The following is a 23106-nucleotide window of genomic DNA, read 5'->3' as shown; positions in this document are numbered from 1 at the left end:
AAATACGCGTAATTAAGCGTTTTCGAGATCTCTGAAATTAATTCTTCTCTAGAACTTGCAAATTTCAAAATATGGATTATATTTTTACGGGCATTAATCACCATTTTTGATGATAAAACGAGCAATGTATCAAGGTTTAATTTATCAATTCTTATCGTAATTTTTTTCATGTTCAGCATATTTTAAAGATATTTTAAATACATTTTCTCTGAAAAAAATCGGGAGCCAAGACGGACACCGCGTTATAAGCGGGATCGCGAGTTATCCGGGCGCGAGTTATCGAGGGAGCGGTGTATATGCTGAGTCAATCCAAATGCTCTCTGGATTAGATTCATCTAGTAGACTTCAATTTTCAAGGTCAGATCAATATCTGTATCTTTCCTTACATGGAAGGTATGAAAACCAATCTAGCATCACGAGAGGCCAGCATGGTGGTGGCAAAGCGTAGCTACTTACTGGATGGTCTAGCAAACTTTAAGTATTGTTAGATCAAGTGATCAGTGCATGAAATCGATACAAAAATACTTATTTTCTCAGAAATTGTGAGAATTAATATCGTTATATCTTTAATCTGCTGAAAGACATGATAAAACTTTGTCATTAATGAAATGTGACCAGGTACTCACGATTTGCATTGCTAGTCGCACAAGTACACAAATCTAACAACTCACATCTTCAGATGTTTAAATGAAAGTCATATACTGGTTGTAATAATAATACAAAAATGAAAGAACACAAAATTCTCCATATTTATATATTCAGAGAACAACTTCTGGAGTTGTTTTTTTTTTATCACATGACTACCACGTTGACATGTGCTCTCTGCTTGATAAATCAGACTGGCCAGATTGCTGGTTTTCCCAAAAATGTATCTGACTTACATGTAATATAATTGAATTTCTGCACAACATTATAAAGGAGTTTGTTGTTGATATCACATGACTATTGGACTTCCGATGTCATCATTTGAGATTTGTGAAGTCATGTGACTAGTAATGCAAATGACGAGTACAGGGTCAATTTTCATCTAAGCTGTAGTTTCATCTTATCTCTCAGCAGATTGACGACATAACAATTATAATACTTGCCCTTTCTGAGAAAATAAATCATTTTCCTATCGCTTTCATGCAGGTATGAGTCGATACAACATAAATTTAAATTTTCTAATTTTGCTGGCAAACGACTACCATATGTCGATACCACACGGTGGTGGCAAATTCCAAATTTTTTATATGCAGTTGCAATGATTCCACACCCCAACCTTAATGTCCAAATATGAAAAATGGGGTGGAAATATTCGGAGGGAACTCGAATTAGAAAACGGACTGCTATTCATTTTAAACCAAATTTGCAGCCCAAATTGTTGAATCTCAGAGCTGAAATGAGAAATTGTCATCCCTTGTATTATATATTAAAAATGATACGAGCCCCCATATCAATACAGGTTCAGGGACTGGTTTAATGAATTACAAGAAGACAAGTTGATTTTACAGAAAATTCAGTCCTTGTTTATTCAGTAGTATATAATTTTGAAGGTCTTTTGTCAAAATTTAAAGCAACCCTTTTGAAAACGGTTTTTAAATTATGGATTTTTAACCACAGATCGTCTTAAGGAGATAGGTTCTTTAAAAAATCTTGTTTGGGATTTTATTGGCACAGATACATTCAGAGTTAACTCTTTTCATTACAAGACAAGATTCTAATTATTTGCATTTATTGTTGTACTTTTTTATACTGTCATAGGAAATGTTACTTTCCACGAGATGCATATATATCTATATATATATATATATATATATATATATATATATATATATATATATATATATATATATATATATATATTGCTACAGAATTCTTTAGACTTAATGGTTTGAAAGGAAACAAAACATAATTTATGTTCATTATGTTGTTCCCACTTAGCAACATAATGCAGCAAAATAAAGTTAGAATTTGTATCCTGAAATGACTTTACATGTCAATTTATAGGAAAATATCACTTGTTTCGTGTGATACATTTTGTGGTTTTGTACTTGATCATCTTTTCTGACTTCGATGTTTTAGAGTATTGAAAGAAAAACATCTTTGGATTTAGAAAATGCATGTTTTATAATCTAAAATGTTCTTTAATTCCATTCAGCTTTGTTAAAAAATGTCTCAGTGAACTTGATACCAAGAAAGCAACAGGACTTGATCAGATTGGTCCACGACTCATTAAATCTTCTGCCTTTGCTATTGTAGATAGCATAACATTCATAATTAATTTAAGTATTGCAACCTCATCTGTCCCCAAAATATGGAAAACTGCAAAAGTAACTCCTATTCACAAATCTGGTTCTAAGGATGATGCTGATAACTACCGACCAATTTCAATACTACTAAACTTGTCAAAATTGATTGAAAAACATGTCCATGACTCATTCATGTCATATTTAACCAAACACTTGCTGTTACACCCTAATCAATCAGGCTTTAGACAGAACCATTCCTGTGAGACTGCCTTGATCTCCCTAACTGATAAATGGCTTCAAGCACTTGACCAAGGTAGAATAATGGGAACTGTATTTGTAGATTTCAGGAAAGCTTTTGACATGGTGGATCATGAAATCCTTTTGAAGAAACTGAAAATCTACCAGTGTGATGAAAGAACAGTTAGATGGTTTACTTCATACTTAAATGAGAGAACACAACATGTTTACATAAATAATGTTCTGTCTGAACCTGAAACAATTAGATATGGAGTACCACAAAGCTCAATTCTAGGTCCACTACTATTCATTTTATTTATTAATGACCTACCACTTTTACTAAGAGACTCAATATCATCTACAGATCTATATGCAGATGACACAACATTGTCAGACATCCAAAACACAAAGCATGAGCTCGAAATTTCTTTACAGAATGCACTAAACAAACTGGAAAACTGGTGCACATGTAATGGCATGGTGGTAAATACTGGTAAAACTAAAATATTACTTATCTCAACACGGCAAAGAAGGACAAATCTTGATAGTGATGAACTATGTCTGACATGGAAGGATACAAATCTGCAAATAGTCTGTCATGATAGGCTACTTGGTGTTCTGGTAGATAATAACCTATCATGGACTGAACATATCAAACATACCAGTAAAAAAGTCAATTCAAGTTTATGGCTTCTCAGTAGGATAAGACATTTTCTCCCTGAAAGGCACAGGAAACTATTTTATAACAGTTACATACAACCCTATTTGGACTACTGTAGTACAGTATGGGGTAATTCAAATGATAAAAACATAGCAAAGCTGGCACATCTTCAAAAAAGAGCATTTGGGCTAATATCAATCCAGAAAGAAAGCAAAGAAAGTTTAGCTGGTAGGTTAAAAATACTACCTATTAAAGACCGAATCTGTTTGAGAAAAGCCAAATTAATGTACAGGATATCTCAGAATAGTGCTCCTGAATATTTACAATCACTATTCCAGTATAGGCTACCTGGTAATACTCCCCACCTGCGATCCATGTCTACCAAACAGTATAAAATTCCCAAACCAAATAAGGGGTTATTTTAAAAAAGTTTCCAATACTCTGGAACTCTGCTCTGGAATAGTATTCCAGCTGAGATTAGAAATGCCCACTCTATTTCCTTCTTCCAAACCCAATATATCCAGTGGCTTCAGAGATGCAGCTTAAATAAATAAATTCCTTTGTATGAGGGCCTCAAGGTAGATTAGCTTTTAGCTAATTGTGTTACCCTCTTTAAATAAGGTCATTATTATTATTATTATTATTATCATACGTGAACCTTGAAAAAAGTAATTTCACTCTGGAAAACCCTGGAAATGACCTGAAAATTTATCTTAGAAAAGCATGGGAACCATTTGTTAAGAGCTGGAATTCCTACACACATGCTAGATTTAAATGGCATCAAGATTTATTTATTCTAAGCATGATTTTTATACATCTTCCACAAGGCAGAGCATAGAAGGTTGTGATTTTTTCCATATTATTTTACTTATTTTGTTCAGTATTAAAACACAAATTGAGTCTCCAATATTTTTGGATGGCTTGCACTTTGGGTAAGGGCAAGTCCTATAACTTTTGGAGTCAAAAGCTCAAATATATAGGTCTCTGACTAAATGAAGAAAAATTGGTTTTGCACAACAACAACTTGTTTTCTCCACCATCCACAATTACCAAATTTTGTGTATGACTGCCACTTTGAGTGAGGAAGAATCAGTTTGGCATCAAAAGGTCAAAGGTCAAGAGCACTTTGATGGAAAAAAGAAAAATTGTTACACATTAACTTGAGTTTTCCATAATGATTATCTACAAAACATGGTGGTATGGAAGAAACATGCCAATATCAGGGTGAAAGGCCAAGGTCACTGGAACTGAAAGAAGAAAACTAGTTTCCACACAATAACATTAGTTGTACATCACAGACCTGGACCAAACTTTGTGGATGCCTTTTATTTTGGGTTTGGAAGAAGCCTAATGATATTTGTGGTCAGATATCACTATGATTAAAAGATGATAAGTATGAGTTATCTACAAGGATGACTGTTAAAGACAGGGTGGGCTTAATCTGCGCTGGTCTTGATACTCTTATGATATACTGGTTTGGTAGCAAGACTAAATGACTAAAAGGTAACATGTATGGACAGACATATAGATGGATGTTAATGTTACTAAATTACCCAGGATTCCACCTTGTGAAGCAGAAGTATTTTGACATGAACTGCTTGAAAAAACTATGAGGATGTACCAACTAAACTTTTGTGGACTTTTTAATGGAATGCAGTTTATGCAAACAAATTTAATTATGTTTTAAGGATTTTACACCTGTTAACTTTATCGGTTATTTGGTAAGCATTTTACAGAATTTTAATATTTTTATGTTTTATATTTTATCTTTTTGTACTTAATGTATAAATTTATAAGTAGAGTTTATCTTCCTGAATATTTGTGCAGTACATTTTTATTTTATTTTTCAAACTCGACCTATTGTTTGCACTATATACCAGCCACTTTATGCTGATGTGCTATAAACCACTGATACATATAGACATAAATACATACATACTTATATACATACATACTTATATACATACATATATAAATACATACATACATACATACATACATACATGCATACATACCACTGCCATCTCACCTCTGTCTGCATGGGTTCGAGTCTCGGATTCGGCCAGTGTGGGTATGTGAGAAAGCTTGCCGGTAGCTTCTTGTGGGTCGATGGTTCTTTCCAGGGTTTTCCAGGTTCTTCCTCCACCATTAATACTGGCCGCCATGTATAGCCTATCGTGTGCTGAAAAATGGCATTAAACCCTACAACAACAACAACACACACACATACACACACACACACTGCTGCCATCTCACCTCTGCGTGGGTTTGAGTCTCGGATTCGGCCAGTGTGAGGATGTGAGAAAGCTTGCAAGTAGCTTCTCATGGGTCGGTGGTTCTTTCCGGGTGTTTTCTGGGTTCTTCCTCCACCACTAATACTGGCCGCCATGTATAGCCTATCGTGTGCTGAAAAATGGCGTTAAACCGTACAACAGCAACACACACACACACACATACATATATGCATGCATACCACTCCGGTGGCCTAGTGGTTAGAGCATCCATCTCAGATGCGGGAGGTCATGGGCTTGATCCCTGGCCGAGTCATACCAAAGACTTACAAAAATGTTACTAACAGCTGCCCCGCTTGGCGCTCAGCATTAAGAGGTTAGTGTAACGACTGGTTGGCCTTGTGTCAGGATAATGTGACTGGGTGGAACATCATGCTGCATGTTTGCGGCATGATGTCCCAGTGCTAAGCATCACTAGAAACTGTTACACTGCAGACATCGTAGCTACATTTAAAGCTACATTAAAAATCCAAATCACACACACAGAGTATGCATGCACATACATATGTACAGATGGACAAATATCTTAGCATTATAATATTATACAAAGAAAGAAAGCTGTATAGGTATATTTCGGTCTAGAGGTCAGAGGTCAAGTTCATGGTAAGTCTAAAAAGAATATAATGGTTGATGTACAGTAAGTTTATTTCAAGACTGTATACGTTGACTTTTGTCAAGGTCATAAGGAACCATTGGTCATTATTCACCAGAGTTATGCCCTCTAATGCCAACATTTGAGAACTACATGCAGGGCTGGCATCTAATGCACTATGTACGGTTATCTTTTTCCCCAGGGTCTAGGTTCAAGTCTCGGTGGTACAGCAAAGAATATTTTATCTAGCCAGGTGAAGGAGTTTGTATGTGGATCAACCTGCTAGTTAATATTTATATTTTTACAAACTGTGTTCACAGTGAAGGTAGTTTTGCAGTATACTTCAAGGTTTTAGTTCAGCTTTATTGTGTTGTAGGTGCAAGAGATCTGTTAACAGAAGATCTGACGATAGAACATGACGATGGTGAGAAGGATGACATGACCATCCTAAACGAGATTCTGAATGCCCCTTCAACTGGGGAAGATGACTTTTCACGTGAGTGGCAGGCAGTTTTTGGACATACGCCACTGACGGCCGGAACAACATTCATTCCAGGGGAGCCAGATCAGCTGACCAACCAATCCGAGTTCATGCCATCGAATCTCCTTGATATTTCAAGAAGGGACGCTTCACAAGGTTGGGATATGTAATTTAATTGTTCTTTATTTCTTAACACAAAGTTTAATCAATTAGTAGCTTTGTTATTGCACATGGCATAAACTCCATCTATCAGTGCAATAGGGCAGGTTGTACCACATGGCATAAACTCCCTCTCTCAGTGCAGTAGGGCAGGTCATGCCACAAGACATAAATTCCAAGCTGTGTGACATTTATTTATTTGACTGAAAAGTGACATTGCTGCAGTAAAAGATGGAGATCATACACTTTATTAGCCAAGATTGCCCGATGTCCATTACTATTTATCGATCATTTTTCTTTCCTCTCCATCTTTAAATTAAGCAGCAGATTTGTACAGTTAATTTAACCTGAACTATCTTTTTATGTATCACATATTGCATCCTTACTAACCTTCATGATAAGAAAAAAATGTTTTGAATGCTTACATTCTATTACCATAAGAAAAAAAATCATATGGTTTCTTTCCCATCTATACCACAATACAGTTGATTTGTTACTTATATTCCATTACACTTTGCAGAAATGAATAACTTTGTTTACATCCAATTATAAATTTTACAATATTTAATTTTCACCATCACCTCCCCTGTCATCATTGTTTGCCATTTTATGGTTTGCTATCCTATATGAAACCTTTTGACCACCACATTGTTTGGTGCTTGATTGTGTTGCCAGTTGACAGAGGAACTGTCTGTTGGACGTTTGTTTTATGCCAGTTAACAGAGGAACTGTCTGTTTGATGTAATAGAGGAACTGTCTGTTTGATGTTTGTTTTATGCCAGTTGACAGAGGAACTGTCTGTTTGATGTTTATTTTATGCCAGTTGACAGAGGAACTGTCTGTTTGATGTTTGTTTTATGCCAGTTGACAGAGGAACTGTGTTTGACATGACAGAGGAACTGTCTGTTTGACGTTTGTTTCATGCCAGTTGACAGAGGAACTGTCTGTTGTTTGTTTTATGCCAGTTGACAGAGGAACTGTCTGTTTGATGTTTGTTTTATGCCAGTTGACAGAGGAACTGTGTTTGATGTGACAGAGGAACTGTCTGTTTGACATTTGTTTTATGCCAGTTGATAGAGAAACTGTCTGTTTGATGTTTGTTTTATGCCATTTGACAGAGGAACTGTCTGTGTGATGTTTGTTTTATGCCAGTTGACAGAGGAACTGTGTTTGACATGACAGAGGAACTGTCTGTTTGACATTTGTTTCATGCCAGTTGACAGAGGAACTGTTAGTTTGATGTTTGTTTTATGCCAGTTGACAGAGGAACTGTCTGTTTGATGTTTGTTTTATGCCAGTTGACAGAGGAACTGTGTTCGACATGACAGAGGAACTGTCTGTTTGACATTTGTTTTATGCCAGTTGACAGAGGAACTGTTTGATGTTTGTTTTTTTGCCAGTTGACAGAGGAACTGTCTGTTTGATGTTTGTTTCATATTTTATATTATGCAGTGATTGTATATAAGATGCGTTAAGACAAATATAAAAATAATTTAATTACTTTATTGCTGATAGTTCATTGAAGCAATATATTTCAAATATAAGCTAAGATCAAAGTGGAGTTTTTAATTAATGACACAGCTGAAAGGAACATTCACAGTTAGAAATATATAATGTCTTTTCTTCATGTAATGAAAGTAGTAATGATAAGTCATTTGTATTCTGTATGAATATAACACATATTGCCAGTTTTAAACTCCTGTGCTAGAATATGTTATAGTGGGGTTTCATTGTACTTTGAACTTTCTCAAGCAATTACATTACCTGATCACATTACATTAGGATAAGTTTCTTTGTTACTTCTGAATCCAGTACTCACAAAAAGATGTCTTTTTTTCTTGTATATTAATATAGACGAAGGGAAGCAACTCTTATTGGTTAACTCCCTTTCTATCTGCTTGGTGGCTTCAATTATACCTAGTTTGTACTTGCTTTTTCTTTCTCCTTCATCAAACATTTGCAAAGTGGGTGTGGTGTGGGATGATTTAAAAAATCACCTCAAGGGCCACAAAAAAGGTCATGCACTACTTCAGAATTTCTCACAAGTCTCATTGGAGATGCCAAGATGTCCCATCCACCCTCCACCTCAACCCCATGAAGATTCAAAAGACAGTACAGTTGGAATGAGAGATGATTCCAACCAAGAGCTGGAATCTCACAGCATGCCTTAATAAATAATGCTATATTGTTCATGATGGAACAAGAAGAAAATTTTCAGGATCCCATTGGGGATAAGTCCTTAGTTCCACTGATGAGGCATTACAATCCTAAGTTAAATACCACCTCCTCCCCCCCCCCCATGGGGCATAAGAGTACAGAGTCATACCCATCTCTGCCCATGAGGCATGAATATACAATACCCCATACTTCATCTGTGCATGGCATCATTCTTGCCAGACACAAAAGTTGTTTTATTTGAAACATAAAGACCAAATGATCATTTAAACATGTATCAGTGGATGAAAGGACAGATGGATCGATGGATGGACAGATGGATCGATGGATGGACAGATGGCTGTACCACTTGACCCTCATGACATTTATCATCCACTATATTCTATTCCGATTGTAGACCAACCAGTCCAGCTGCAAAAACCTGTAATATACAGTTATAGTGGTCAAGAATCACTTATCTTGACCCGTCAAACTGGTCAGCCGGCTGGCCATTGTATTCCAACAGCTGCATTACCTTATGCCAAATATATTACAGATTAAAACTGACTAGTTGGACCAAACATTGCTGTGCCACTTCATAGCAAAGGAGCTTTATTTATAGAGCCAATTGGCCAAGTCAGACCAAACATGCCAGTGGAATTCAGCTTTAAGGCAGCAGTAGAAGAAATCTACCATATCCTGCCTCTATCTGACTGTCCTCCACTTACAGTCATCCAAACATAGAAGGTCAAAAGCCTGAGCAGATACAGATGATGACGATAGTCCATCATTTAGAACATTGTTTCAGTCATCAAAGTTGCAGAGATCACTGGTGTCTCTCAGAAAAAACGTGCAGCCTAGATAATGCAAAAGCCTTTTTTTTCCCCCGAGTCTTTTGCCAGCTAGTTTTTTTTGTCTCACTGGTATAAGTTGCATAAATAATACTGTTCAGAAATACCTAATGTTTATAAGGTTTATGCTTTTGGCATGACTGGCCAATTTTGTTACAAGATTGATCAGCAAGTCCTCAATGACACCTCCAAGCTAGTGAAGAATTTTATATCAGCTAGTGGCATTGGTGATCATACCTGGGATTCTGTTGGTCATCAGACCATGGGTTATGCCCCGATGGCTTCCTGCAGCATGGACTTAGACCGACAAGATGCACTCTTCTTCTCTAAAGTTCACCATGCTGTGGCCTTGCACACCCTCCAATTCTGTTCTTCCCTTCTGTTCAGGGCTTGAATTGAAAAGATCAGAAAACAGTCAGTGCAAGAGCTGCTGTTACATCTGTCTGTGCAAGCTTCATTATCCAGGCATCCCTCCAATAGCCAGGTAAATTATATACCACTATTGCTCACCATCAGATGGAGAATTAATATATAAAACAATAATTGTTCTTTTGCAGGTCTCCTGCCACCTGTCAGGGTGCCAGATTCCTTCTTTATTGGAGGGCCTCAGAATCTCTTTTATCAGGCCTTCTGCACTTTCAACATACCCCTTCATCCAGGTTTTAGCTCTTGTCAGCCACATCCATCAATCAGCTGTCAGTTAGGTTTGCTTTTTGATAGATCAATCCTCAGCATGCAGATTCAGGGAGCTACATGCCATCTCTGTGGACCTGAGCTACATGCAGTTCTCTCTGGACGGATCATTGTCCTAATGACATAAGCTGGTCACATTGCAAAAAATAGGTTGCCATTATTAGGCAATCAGCAAATAACTATTTGCCTGCTCCCGTTGAGGTGAAACTCTTAAGATCCTGTATATGCCTTGCAGATGAGAGAATTGAACTTCACTGGGCCAGTAGTAGCTGCACAGACAGTAACCACCCCATCCCCTTCATGGCAGTACAACCTTTTAACAAGGCAAAATTGGTTACATTTACTGGATTCACCTGGACAAATATATAGGGTGATTGCATAATCAAGTGCAGAATCCCATAGGAATTTACTAATGCATTATGACGAAGGTCTCCTGTTGTGCTAAAATAACACATAGAGAATTTCTTCCATTAGTAAAGCAATCATTCTCCATCTGGGTAATACTGGTACATGTCGGATGCTCAGTATATCATCCTATCTATTCTCCTAATGTAATGTGATTAGGTAAATATATTTGGCAGAAAAAGCACATTTTTTAGTAAATTACATTTCTCCTATAATTCTTACCAGATCACATTACAAATAATCCCTCATAATCTTCCCTTCAGTGTGAGCATCCTTTAAGGTGTTGCTCAAAAACAAAAACTGGATTAAACTGGGAATAATGGTAGCCACCTAGCAGGTAGAAAGGGGAGTTAACTTGTCAGAGCTGCTTCCATTTGTCTATATTATAATACATGTATATATAGACAAGGAGACATTATTCTAATGTTTTTTGGAAGGCTGGATTGAAGGTAGCTTAGAAATTTGTCCCAAAATAATATGATCAGGTAACTGTTTTAGGAGAAACATAATTTACTACAAAATTTGCTTTTTTTATGCATTATGGTCTTGTATTTCAGGTCCAGGTATGCCAAGCGGTATAATACCCCCTCTCCTTCCAGGGCCTGCTATTGCGCCAACTGTACCACCACCATTATATCAAGCCATGCAAGGGCAGCAGCAACCACCTAAACAGAAACCTCAGCCAAGTAAAAAGGTAACCTTAAAGAATTTTTAACATTGATCCAGTCTGAAGTTTTAGATAATAATTTGTGTCATTGAACCAACCTGTAGTTTTAAACTTTGATTGAGGTGATAAATTTGTCAACATTTTAATGATTGTAGAGCATAAGTCGAACTTGGACAAAGTTTCTGCCTCTTTTCTGTTAATGATTTGTCACATGGAAATCCTTTATGAAACTGTATTAGATTTGTACAAAAATTATTTTGTCATTAACCCTTTATCTCATGTAAGTGCCTTTGGATGCCACTACCACATTTGCATAAAAGCACCTTTGGACACCTCTGCCCATTTCACATAGAAGCAAGTTTTGACACATCTACACCATTCTCGTGGAAATGTGTTTGGACGCACGCTGTAAGCATTAGTCATATGGAGCTGGTTTTTGTAGCACCACCTTCATGGAAAACCCAGTAACAGATAATACATTCATTGATTTGAATGACCATTATGTCAAATCACATGATTCCTGTTTAAACTTTAGTCATAATCTGCTGTCTAAGATAATTGGGTAAGATTTTCCACTTACCAAAAATGGAGACCATGGATTTCGTTCAGTACTTTCCAAAGTTTATTAGAATCATGACTATTACAGCATTCAATAACATAGGTAAAGGCTCTGATGTTGTAGGCATCACTGACTTTTTATAATTTATCAAATTCAGGTGATTTACTGTTGTAGATGTAGACAAATAACTGGTAAATTTTGAGTATGAGAAACAGCAGCTATGGGTGGTCACGCATCTATGGGTGGTCACGCATCTTCATTGGCTTGACAGTGAATGAGTTCTCACAATATTTTAGAGAACATAAAAGATTCTTGTGTGAAAAATAATTATACAGCTATAACGATCAGATTTTAGTCTTAAATCTTTCTATACATAATAGATGTGTACCAAAAATGTAAAATAGTTACAATTGATGTTGAGTGTAACATGTACTACACTGCTGTGACAGTTAACTGGCAGGCCAATGTGTATGGAGTCAAATAGGTAACAGGTGTTCTACTTATAGCACACTGCACTGTGTACCTTAGCTACACGTACATGTATATCAACTGCCTACAGAGCCATACATGCTATGAGGTAAAGGAGTTAATAATAAATGAAGTTATGCTTTTATTAAGTCATTAACAGTCATTAGTGTTTCTCTGCCTTGCCTACATAATATCTTGTGAAAATGATGCAGAAATGGGTAACGAGAATTCAAATTTTTCTTACAAGTGTCTCATGTAATTTTTCTTCTGTCTCTTTATCATTCTGTACTATCCTGGTCACCAGCAAACCATGTAGCTAATATTTCTGTAACCCATTTTCAATAAAACTCTCAAAATAGATGTAAAATATCATGATGATGCAGTATGTAATAAATCAGTATGCCAGACCTGCCAACTTTTACGATTTTGCTGCAAGTGTTACGAAAATTAGCCTTAAAATACGGACTTGTGGCATAAAAGCAAAAACTAGGGGAAAATGATCATTGATGAAAAAATCCAGAAAATTTGTTCATCCATGTTTGATTTGGATCTGGGTTTCAAATTAGAAGTAGTAAAATTGGTCAGGGATCCAGACTAACTTTACAGCAGCACATCAGTTGCTTTAATCTGCACCGTTTGTTCAAGCAAAGCGTCTGCATGATCAAACTGTTGATCATAAAAAAAAAATTAAAAACTGGCATCTAGCAAGTGATGAATGTTTAAGACCAAAGGGAAGATAAGCCCCATGAAAAGTGTTAATAATCAACACAGGAAAAATATAAATGTTCAGATTCTTGTGAATAAAAGCTGGAAGGGACACAATTATGTTTATTGGACATCACATGCCAATTTGAGTATGACTCATGGCAGGAAATACGATTGCCGTCATCATGTGAAATGAAAAAGAATCTCCAGGAATTAAGTCAGGTTGAGAGACAGTAACAAGCCATTGAGCTGCATAGGGTTTGGAATTAAATTGTGTACAACTAGCGGTAAATAAAGTCTTCACATACTTTACAAACTTTTCAGTTGAACATAAAGTTTATCGTTCTTGCTCATCCAAATACCGAACTTTTAATTACATTTTCCAGCTTTAAAATAGCAGTTTATGATATTTTGTTACACCTTACTGAAAACTGGTCAAACTTACGGAAAAAATTAAGTGCCTTACTGATACGGACTTGTCCGGGTTGGCACGTCTGGTATGCATTATAGTATGTAATAAATAAGTATGCATTATTCTGTGTTTATTATCAATACACATTATAGTATGTAATAAATAAGTATGCATTATTCTGTGTTTATTATCAATACACATTATACTATGTAATAAATAAGTATGCATTATTCTGTGTTTATTATCAATACACATTATACTATGTAATAAATAGGTATGCATTATTCTGTGTTTATTATCAATACACATTATACTATGTAATAAATAGGTATGCATTATTCTGTGTTTATTATCAATACACATTATACGATGTAATAAATAGGTATGCATTATTCTGTGTTTATTATCAATACACATTATACTATGTAATAAATAAGTATGCATTATTCTGTTTATTATCAATACACATTATACTATGTAATAAATAGGTATGCATTATTCTGTGTTTATTATCAATACACATTATACTATGTAATAAATAGGTATGCATTATTCTGTGTTTATTATCAATACACATTATACTATGTAATAAATAAGTATGCATTATTCTGTGTTTATTATCAATACACATTATACTATGTAATAAATAGTATGGAATAAATCCGCTACTATGCAGAGTCAGCAAATATAAATTTAACTTTTCAGAACACAAAGAAGGACATGTCAGCCTGGTTCAACCTCTTTGCTGACCTTGACCCCTTAGCTAACCCAGATGCCATTGGCAAAAAGTCGGAGGAGATGACTGAAGGGCAGCTTTGAGAGGGACAGCAACTTGAGAAGACTTTTTCAACATTTGACTAGTTCAAGTTAAATTAAAGATATGTTGTAAATATAATTTTTTATTTCCATATTTATGTTCTCTGTCATCATTTCTTTGATGGACATTTGTTTAAGAGAATTTTCTTATTGTAATTCATTTTTAACAAAGAATATACAAAATGTGCAAAATAATAGATAAAACATGTTCGTTGTTTTTATAATCAGTATTTTTTTCCTCATTAAGTGCAATTTTAAGTTCTCATTGTGGTTGAAATGTGAAAAAGTGGAAACTAAAACAAATGCATTCAAATTTATACAATTACTAACATATATGAATACAATTACATTCCAGAAATAATAATCATAATACTGTATGCTTATAAATTTTTGTAGATGAATATAAATATTTTCAATAAAGTGATGATCATAAACTGAACACTTCTGTAACAGTGAGGCAAAGTATACCTCAGACAACGTAAGTTTTTAGCCTTTTTAAGGATACAGTCTTAAGATATCCTTTTATTTTGGAAACTCGTTATTGGTTATTTAATGCTGTGCCATTATTTGGATTCAGAGTAAAAATTATATACAATAACAAATTAATAAGAATTAACTTTAGCCTTATTTTAACATATTTTTCATTCAAGTCTAATATTGTAATAAAGTACAGAATGTGGATATTGTTTACCTTTCCTTCAGCATAATCTGCTATTGATTCTTTATTGTCAGTAGCTTAATACAAACACTAGTAACATGGCATCTGACTATTGTCATTAGCTCAATACAGACACTGGTAAAATGGCATGTGACTATTGTCCTTAGCTTAATACAGACAGTGGTAACATGGCATATGACTATTGTTTTTTATTTAATACATGCAGTGGTAACATTGCATGTGACTATTGTCCTTAGCATAATACAGTGGTAACATGGCATATGACTATTGTCCTTAGCTTAATACAGACAGTGGTAACATGGCATATGACTATTGTCCTTAGCTTAATACAGACAGTGGTAACATGGCATATGACTATTGTCCTTAGCTTATACAGACAGTGGTAACATGGCATGTGACGATTTTCCTTAGCTTAATACAGACAGTGGTAACATGGCATGTGACTATTGTCCTTAGCTTAATACAGACAGTGGTAACATGGCATGTCACTACTGTCCTTAGCTTAATACAGACAGTGGTAACATGGCATGTCACTATTGTCCTTAGCTTAATACAGACAGTGGTAACATGGCATGTCACTACTGTCCTTAGCTTAATACAGACAGTGGTAACATGGCATGCCACTATTGTCCTTAGCTTAATACAGACAGTGGTAACATGGCATATGACTATTGTCCTTAGCTTAATACAGACGGTGGTAACATGGCATATGACTATTGTCCTTAGCTTAATACAGACATTGGTAACATGGCATGTGACTATTGTCCTTAGCTTAATACAGACAGTGGTAACATGGCATGTCACTACTGTCCTTAGCTTAATACAGACAGTGGTAACATGGCATATGACTATTGTCCTTAGCTTAATACAGACAGTGGTAACATGGCATGTCACTATTGTCCTTAGCTTAATACAGACAGTGGTAACATGGTATATGACTATTATCCTTAGCTTAATACAGACAGTGGTAACATGGCATGTGACTATTGTCCTTAGCTTAATACAGACAGTGGTAACATGGCATTGACTATTGTCCTTAGCTTAATACAGACATTGGTAACATGGCATGTGACTATTGTCCTTAGCTTAATACAGACAGTGGTAACATGGTATATGACTATTGTCCTTAGCTTAATACAGACAGTGGTAACATGGCATGTGACTATTGTCCTTAGCTTAATACAGACAGTGGTAACATGGCATTGACTATTGTCCTTAGCTTAATACAGACATTGGTAACATGGCATGTGACTTTTGTCTTTAGATTAATATTCATTGTTCTTTTTAGTTTGGTAATAAATTTTACCTGTACTGTTTATTTATACAGTATTTATAGGTGAACCATCATACAATTTCATACTCCTGTTTCTGTCAGATTTATTTGTTTTCTGTTACATTTTGTTATCCCTGATTTTTTTAAAGTTACACTTCAGTTTGAGAATAAATTCTTTGCAGTTTGCATAAGCTGAACTTGTTTTCAAAGATGCAATTTAAAATTCAAAAATGTTCATATGGCTTAAATACTAGTATACTCATTGGATCCCACTACAGACTTCATAGATCCAGATCTGTTGTGGCATAATGTGTCAGCAGATGCGGGTCTATGCAGTCTGTTTGTGCAAACAAAATAGGCCTTGATCTGCCAGTACATTATGTGATGGGAGATCAGTCTGTGTTGTTTTGCAGTGGAACTTACCTATAAGCAGTTATATACACTGTGTTCTTTTAGTGCATTATTTTCATGACAAAAATAGCATTGTACATATGTAATTATGGGGGAATAATCTTGCTTTGTTGTTAGACTGTGCAAAGATGTCAAGACATTATATTTGATCATTTCATTTTTAATCACTTACCTGTACCCTTTATTTAGTTTATGTACATAACTTTGAGAATTAAGGATAACATTTTATCATTGCTTTCCAAGACCACTTCCACACTGATTATCAGTGACGGGGTTGAACCTTAATTAACTGGCATACCTTTCTAGTTGTTAAAATTCAGAAGTGAATTTATTTTGTATGTTTTGTACAATCAATGCCATTTTGAAATTATTTACCTTGAAAGGATTATGGGGAGTCGGTTGGTTTTAATGACACTTTTAACACATTATTGGCTATATCATGCCAAGGAAAGTGCCTTCCAAAGTACACCTCATGTCAGCCAGTCTAGGCTGGCCCGGATAGGTATCAAACCTGCAACCCATGGATTTGGAATCCAAGACTCCATTTCCTTACCTACTGCAAGATCTAGTATAAGGTAAATGATTGAAGATATAAAACAAAAAATATGTTAACATCAAAGATCTTTTATGAAATGTTAAAAACTGCTGGGATGTTGACAAGATCTATTTCCTCTTAAATGCCAGAAATGTTTTCAAATTTTTGGAAAGATATTTTACAGAACAGCAGGATTTTCATGACTGGTCAGTCACTCTTGTTGTACCCAGTGATCTTGTATAGAAAATATATATACAGGAGTAAAAGTAGGTGGTTAAAAGGTCTTTGTTTTTCATAACATTCCAAGAAGTCTGGATCACATCATATAATATATTAGTATCACATGAAATTCACACATTTTACCTTTGGTCACAGTTTGCTTTGATATTCTTTTTGGCACTGACATTTTTAAACATTCTCACACCACAATCTACTGAAAATTGCACAATTTGATTATTTTATGATTGGACGTAATAGGACATTACAGCCCGATTAGACCTTATAGACTGATTGGACACTATAGCATGACTTGACATTACAGCCTGATCGGGTATTATAGCAAGATTAGACATTACAGCATGACGACATTACAGCCTGATTGGATCTTATAGCATGATAAGACATTACAGCATGACTGGACATTACAGCATGATTGAATCTTATAACATGATTAGACATTACAGCATGACTGGACATTACAGCCTGAGTGGGTGTTGTAGCATGATTAGACAGTACAGCATGACTGGACATTACTGCCTGATTGGATCTTATAGCATGATTAGACATTACAGCATGACTGGACATTACTGCCTGATTGGATCTTATAGCATGATTAGACATTACAGCATGACTGGACATTACTGCCTGATTGTCTGGACATTACAGCCTGATTGGATCTTATAGCATGATTAGACATTACAGCATGACTGGACATTACAGCCTGATTGGATCTTATAGCATGATTAGACATTACAGCATGACAACATTACAGCCTGATTGGATCTTATAGCACAATTAGACAGTAAAGAATGACTGGACATTACAGCCTGATTGGATCTTATAGCATGATTAGACATTACAGCATGACTTGACATTACTGCCTTATTGGATCTTATAGCATGATTAGACATTACAGAATGACTTGACATTACTGCCTTATTGGATCTTATAGCATGATTAGACATTACAGAATGACTTGACATTACTGCCTTATTGGATCTTATAGCATGATTAGACATTACAGAATGACTTGACATTACTGCCTTATTGGATCTTATAGCATGATTAGACATTACAGCATGACTGGACATTACAGCCTGATTGGATCTTATAGCATGATTAGACATTACAGCATGACTGGACATTACAGCCTCATTGGATCTTAGAGCATGATTAGACATTACAGCATGGCTGGACATTACAGCCTCATTGGATCTTAGAGCATGATTAGACATTATATGACATTATTGTCTTGGTGGGTATTATAGGACATTGCAGTTTAATTATACATTATGGCCCAGTTGGACATTACAGCCTTTTTGGGATATTATAGCCTGATTGGACATTATAGATTTATTTTACAGTGCCATATTGCTTGTTCATGAATGGAAACAGATGTTGTTATTCAAATAGTGGCAGTAGGGCCTCAGCACATTTAGAACCCTGTGTTAAAATTTTTGAAAACTGTACATCAATGATATCAATTGCTGTATTCAGTGCTTTTCATTGGTGACATGATGTCATGTGATTTGTTACAATTCATGATATTTTCCCATCATGATGTCATGTGATTTGTTACAATTCATGATATTGTCCCATCTTGATGTTATGTGATTTGTTACAATTCATGATATTGTCCCATCATGATGTCATAATATTTTTTTGTGGCTTTGTGCAGTTGAATTGGCTTTTTTCACTAAGAACTTAAAATCCACAGATAGGCATTAAATTGTAATGAGTGGTTTACCTTATGTACGTATGTTTAGGTTTCATTGCACATCAGCAGAATCCTGGCATATTTTATAGTGCCATGCAACTGTAGATATCTTGAAAAAGGTATACATGACAAAGTTAAAAGCCAAAAATAGCAGAATCCTTTAAATATTTAAGTTTTTTCTTTTTTTAATTAACATTGCTCTTTAATATTTCTAGGATCATCATCATGGGACACATCCCAGGACAACAATGTTACCTTCATTAGTCAGACCTTTGTGTCAGCCAAGTTTTATGTACCAATAAACCTGTCAGTCAGAATGAGGTTTACTTGTGTTAAAACTTCATCAACATAGATCAGTAATGGTACAAAATATGTTTGTGTAATATTAGTGTATGCTTGCACCCTGATATGTTAGGATTCCTATGTTGTCATGTAAGCAGAAAGTGCTATGTTACTATGTCACTTTAATTCTATTCAGAGGCTAGATGCAATCTTCCACTAAACATTCAGTTTTGAATTTGAGAATGTTTAATAATTTGAGGGCCAATTTGGATATCAGCAAACATTTTTTATTTTTATTTTCATGATGCAACCAGAAATGTGATAAATTCATTGTATATTTCTGTCATTTTTCATGATAGGTTGTGTAACTGTTGTGTGTGGTATGTTTGATATTTCAGTGTTATATTATGGTTGCAGTACAATTTATTAAACTCTTTGGTTGGTACTAATAGAGCTTGAAGTACAAGTCTTGTACTTTCTAAATATTAGATGATTCTGCATTTCAGTACTGTCCAGTTTTGAAATTAGTAGTGGATATACGGTAGTAAAATGCAGTGTTATATTTACTCTATAAAAAAGACCAATATTATCCATACACCAGTATAGTTTCTCATGCACATTTCTAATGACATCTTTGAGTTTTGAACTCAACTACTGCCATGTTATTTATTTCACTTAAAAGGTGTTTTCATATAAACTAGATAAACCTAACTGTCATGCATAGTACAGAACTTTAAACCTTTTGTCTGTGTCTGAGATTTGGCAATTTCCATGTGAAGATCTATACCATTCAGATGTTTTTATCTATAGAACAAGTTAATATTGATCACGGAGGAGGGGGAAGACATAGAGTCAGGGGTAGAAATATGTGTAAATTGCTCACCAATCTAGTTTTAACACTGTTTTCTACTGTTATTCATTTTTCCTTTGGTGTTTTATGATAGTATTTTGTCTTATATTAGGCAGGTATTTTTCTGTTGCTCAGTTAATTCTAAGTTCTGTGTATTTGATATGGAATATGCATTCCATGGTTTGTGTTATTGTGAACTAGAATATTTTCATTTATAATAAAACTGATAATTCAAAACATCACATCAGTAATTCACCCTCGTTAAACATTTCTTTGTCTGCAGACATGGAAACTTGAAAGAACCTAAAACAAATCAGAATTTCGACTCCACAGTGCAACAAGTTTTTGAAATTCTTCTGTGCTTGGCTACTCTCATATCCCTTATATATTTTACTATTAATACAGTAATCTCACATTTGCTTGCATATTTTTATGTTTTATTTCTTTTAAATGCATTTTTACAATCCAAAAAATGAAATAGTTGTCAAATGTTACAAGTTGAATAATACCTGCCTTTCAGTCTCCTCATTGTTCTTAAAGAAGACACACTTTTATTAGATCTATGTTGCAATTATATGTTCATTTCAATATATTTTTTGTATTCCTTTTAGTAGTATGTAAACTTTTGTTTTATTTATTTCATATATACATCATGCATCATGACATCATATTTTCTTTCTGTAAAATACCATGTGCAAATATGAAATATGTGAAATCCTTCTTTTTTATACATTGCTTTGATAACTTATAGATCTGCTTCTGATAAAAAAAAATCCATTTTGTAAATTGTTATGTTGGTTGTATTGCAATACATAATTTTGACTAAAGAAGTTTGACACCTTCTCAGCTCCATGTTCTGCAGGCCGAAAATCCATTTTGATAAAATTTATAACCGTAAATTGTTTTTCCTAGATCTTACTACAGCCATATAGTAGCATTCTTATTCCTAAACTTGATATTATTTATTGTTTGACAAAAATTATGTATCCTTTTTCAAAAAGTTATATAAATAGAATTAATGTCAGTTACTTCTCTTCCTTTGGATCAGATATTTATTTTGTCGTAGTCATGTGAATTCACAATATTTAGTTGGTATCAGTCTTCTTGGATATTTTAGTTTCTACAAAGTCAGAGACCCAGCAAGCATTGATCCTTCTATGAAGAGAAAAGGACCATTTCCCCCCCATCCATGTATCTAAGTACAGATGAAAATGTCATTTTTCCCTGAGAGGACGAAAAATTATACTCATGAAAATAAATTCAATATATGATGGTTTTTACACTTGACTTTGATCTAACCCAAACCTAAGTAAAATAACCAACATGGGTATGTGAGAAAGCTTGCTATTATCTACAGTAGATCAGTGGTTTTTACTAGGGTCTTTCAGGGTTCTTCCTCCGCAATATATAATGGCTGCCATGTGTAGCCTATTGTGTGCTGAAACATAACATTATGGCTCATGTTACCTGGGTAACAAAGTAATCTAAAGCACTAGAGTTTTCAGAACAGCCACAGTAGCTATGTGAGAAAGCTTGCCAGTAGCTTCACTCAAGTAGTTCTTACTAGGGCTTTACCAGGCGTTTCCAAATACCAGTTATACTGGCCACCATATGTAGCCTATCCTGTGCTGAAAAATGACATTAAATCCAAACAGCAACAACAATGCCCCACAAAACAAAGCAAACTTAAACACAGCATTAATAACTGATGTGTGCATACTACATTGATTAGTTGTTCAAACAGGACTGTGTATAGATTAATACAGTATACCATATGTTCCACTATGTGGATATTATACCATATGCTGTAGTTTGTGTTCAATTGTATCCATATTGTCTGTGATCATGCACTATAATTCTTCATACTCCATCACTCGTTTGAAAAGTATTGTTTTCTTAAATTTTTGTCTTACCTACTTTAAGCTATTGCATTTGGCACCATTTCTCTGATAATGTTGTACGTATAGTCCTGAAACTTGATGGTTATCTTATCCATGGATGGTACTGCATATCTTGGGAAAAGGTAGGTTGTAGTGACCTGCTTTCAGATTCTAGTGACATATGTTGGGTATTTTGATTGTGCACAGTTCTTAAGTAAAACATTTTCAATGGATAAAATCGGCAAATTGAAAATGAATAAAATTCATATTTACTGATTTAATTATATTTTGACACGTATAGAGAAAACACTGCAAACAGTAGGACAAATTATGATTCTGTGTTACACAATTACCTCCCTTCAGTTCCCAACGGAATAAATATATGGTTTTGTAATAAAAATCAAACTACATCATTTGTACCAAAAACATTTTCCTTTAGTTTGTTCTTTATTTTTGTTAGGTGACTGTAAGGTGTAAAATGGATATATGGTTATGGCTTTTGTGTTTATAAGCAGTCTATTTCTGTTGTGTATAATGTGATATTGTTTTCTTATTACAGAAAATTAACATGGTTCTAGAAATATCTATGTATATTAAATACCATTCAATTGAGATTCTTCTTGTTTTGTGTTACATCTTACAAACAGATAGACTCATTCTATGATCTTCATGAATACATACATTTTTATCCTTGTAATTCTCTCTGTACACACAAACAATTCCACAATCCTCACATATCAATCAATATGTATGTTCATCCATTCATAATACTTATTACATTTGCAGGGCCCCGAATGGCCGGGTGGTCACTGTCATCTCACCTCTGTGTGGGTTCAAGTCTCGGATTCGGCCAGTGTGGGTATGTGAGAAAGCTTGCC

At 34.8% G+C, this 23106-nt stretch overlaps 1 protein-coding gene across 7 annotated transcripts in view; it reads left to right on the top strand.

Moving 5' to 3' along the window:
* The window catches only part of LOC149790576 (islet cell autoantigen 1-like), a 102376-nt gene extending 79536 nt beyond the window's left edge, over positions 1–22840 (top strand). For all 7 annotated transcript variants that reach the window (XM_089972663.1, XM_089972660.1, XM_089972661.1 and 4 more), the window contains 3 exons: positions 6389–6649; positions 11313–11449; positions 14272–22840. In XM_089972663.1, the coding sequence (XP_089828789.1) occupies positions 6389–6649; positions 11313–11449; positions 14272–14385 (512 nt within the window). In that variant the 3' untranslated portion in view covers positions 14386–22840. The remainder of the gene's footprint in view (positions 1–6388; positions 6650–11312; positions 11450–14271) is intronic.
* Positions 22841–23106: the final 266 nt, after the last annotated feature.

Source organism: Sinohyriopsis cumingii, chromosome 10 (genome assembly GCF_028554795.1).
Source record: "Sinohyriopsis cumingii isolate HCF-2022 chromosome 10, ASM2855479v2, whole genome shotgun sequence".
In the NCBI taxonomy this organism is placed as follows: Eukaryota; Metazoa; Mollusca; class Bivalvia; order Unionida; family Unionidae; genus Sinohyriopsis; species Sinohyriopsis cumingii.
The sequence above is the reverse complement of the archived record's forward strand: the minus strand, read 5'-3'. Positions and strand labels throughout refer to the sequence as shown.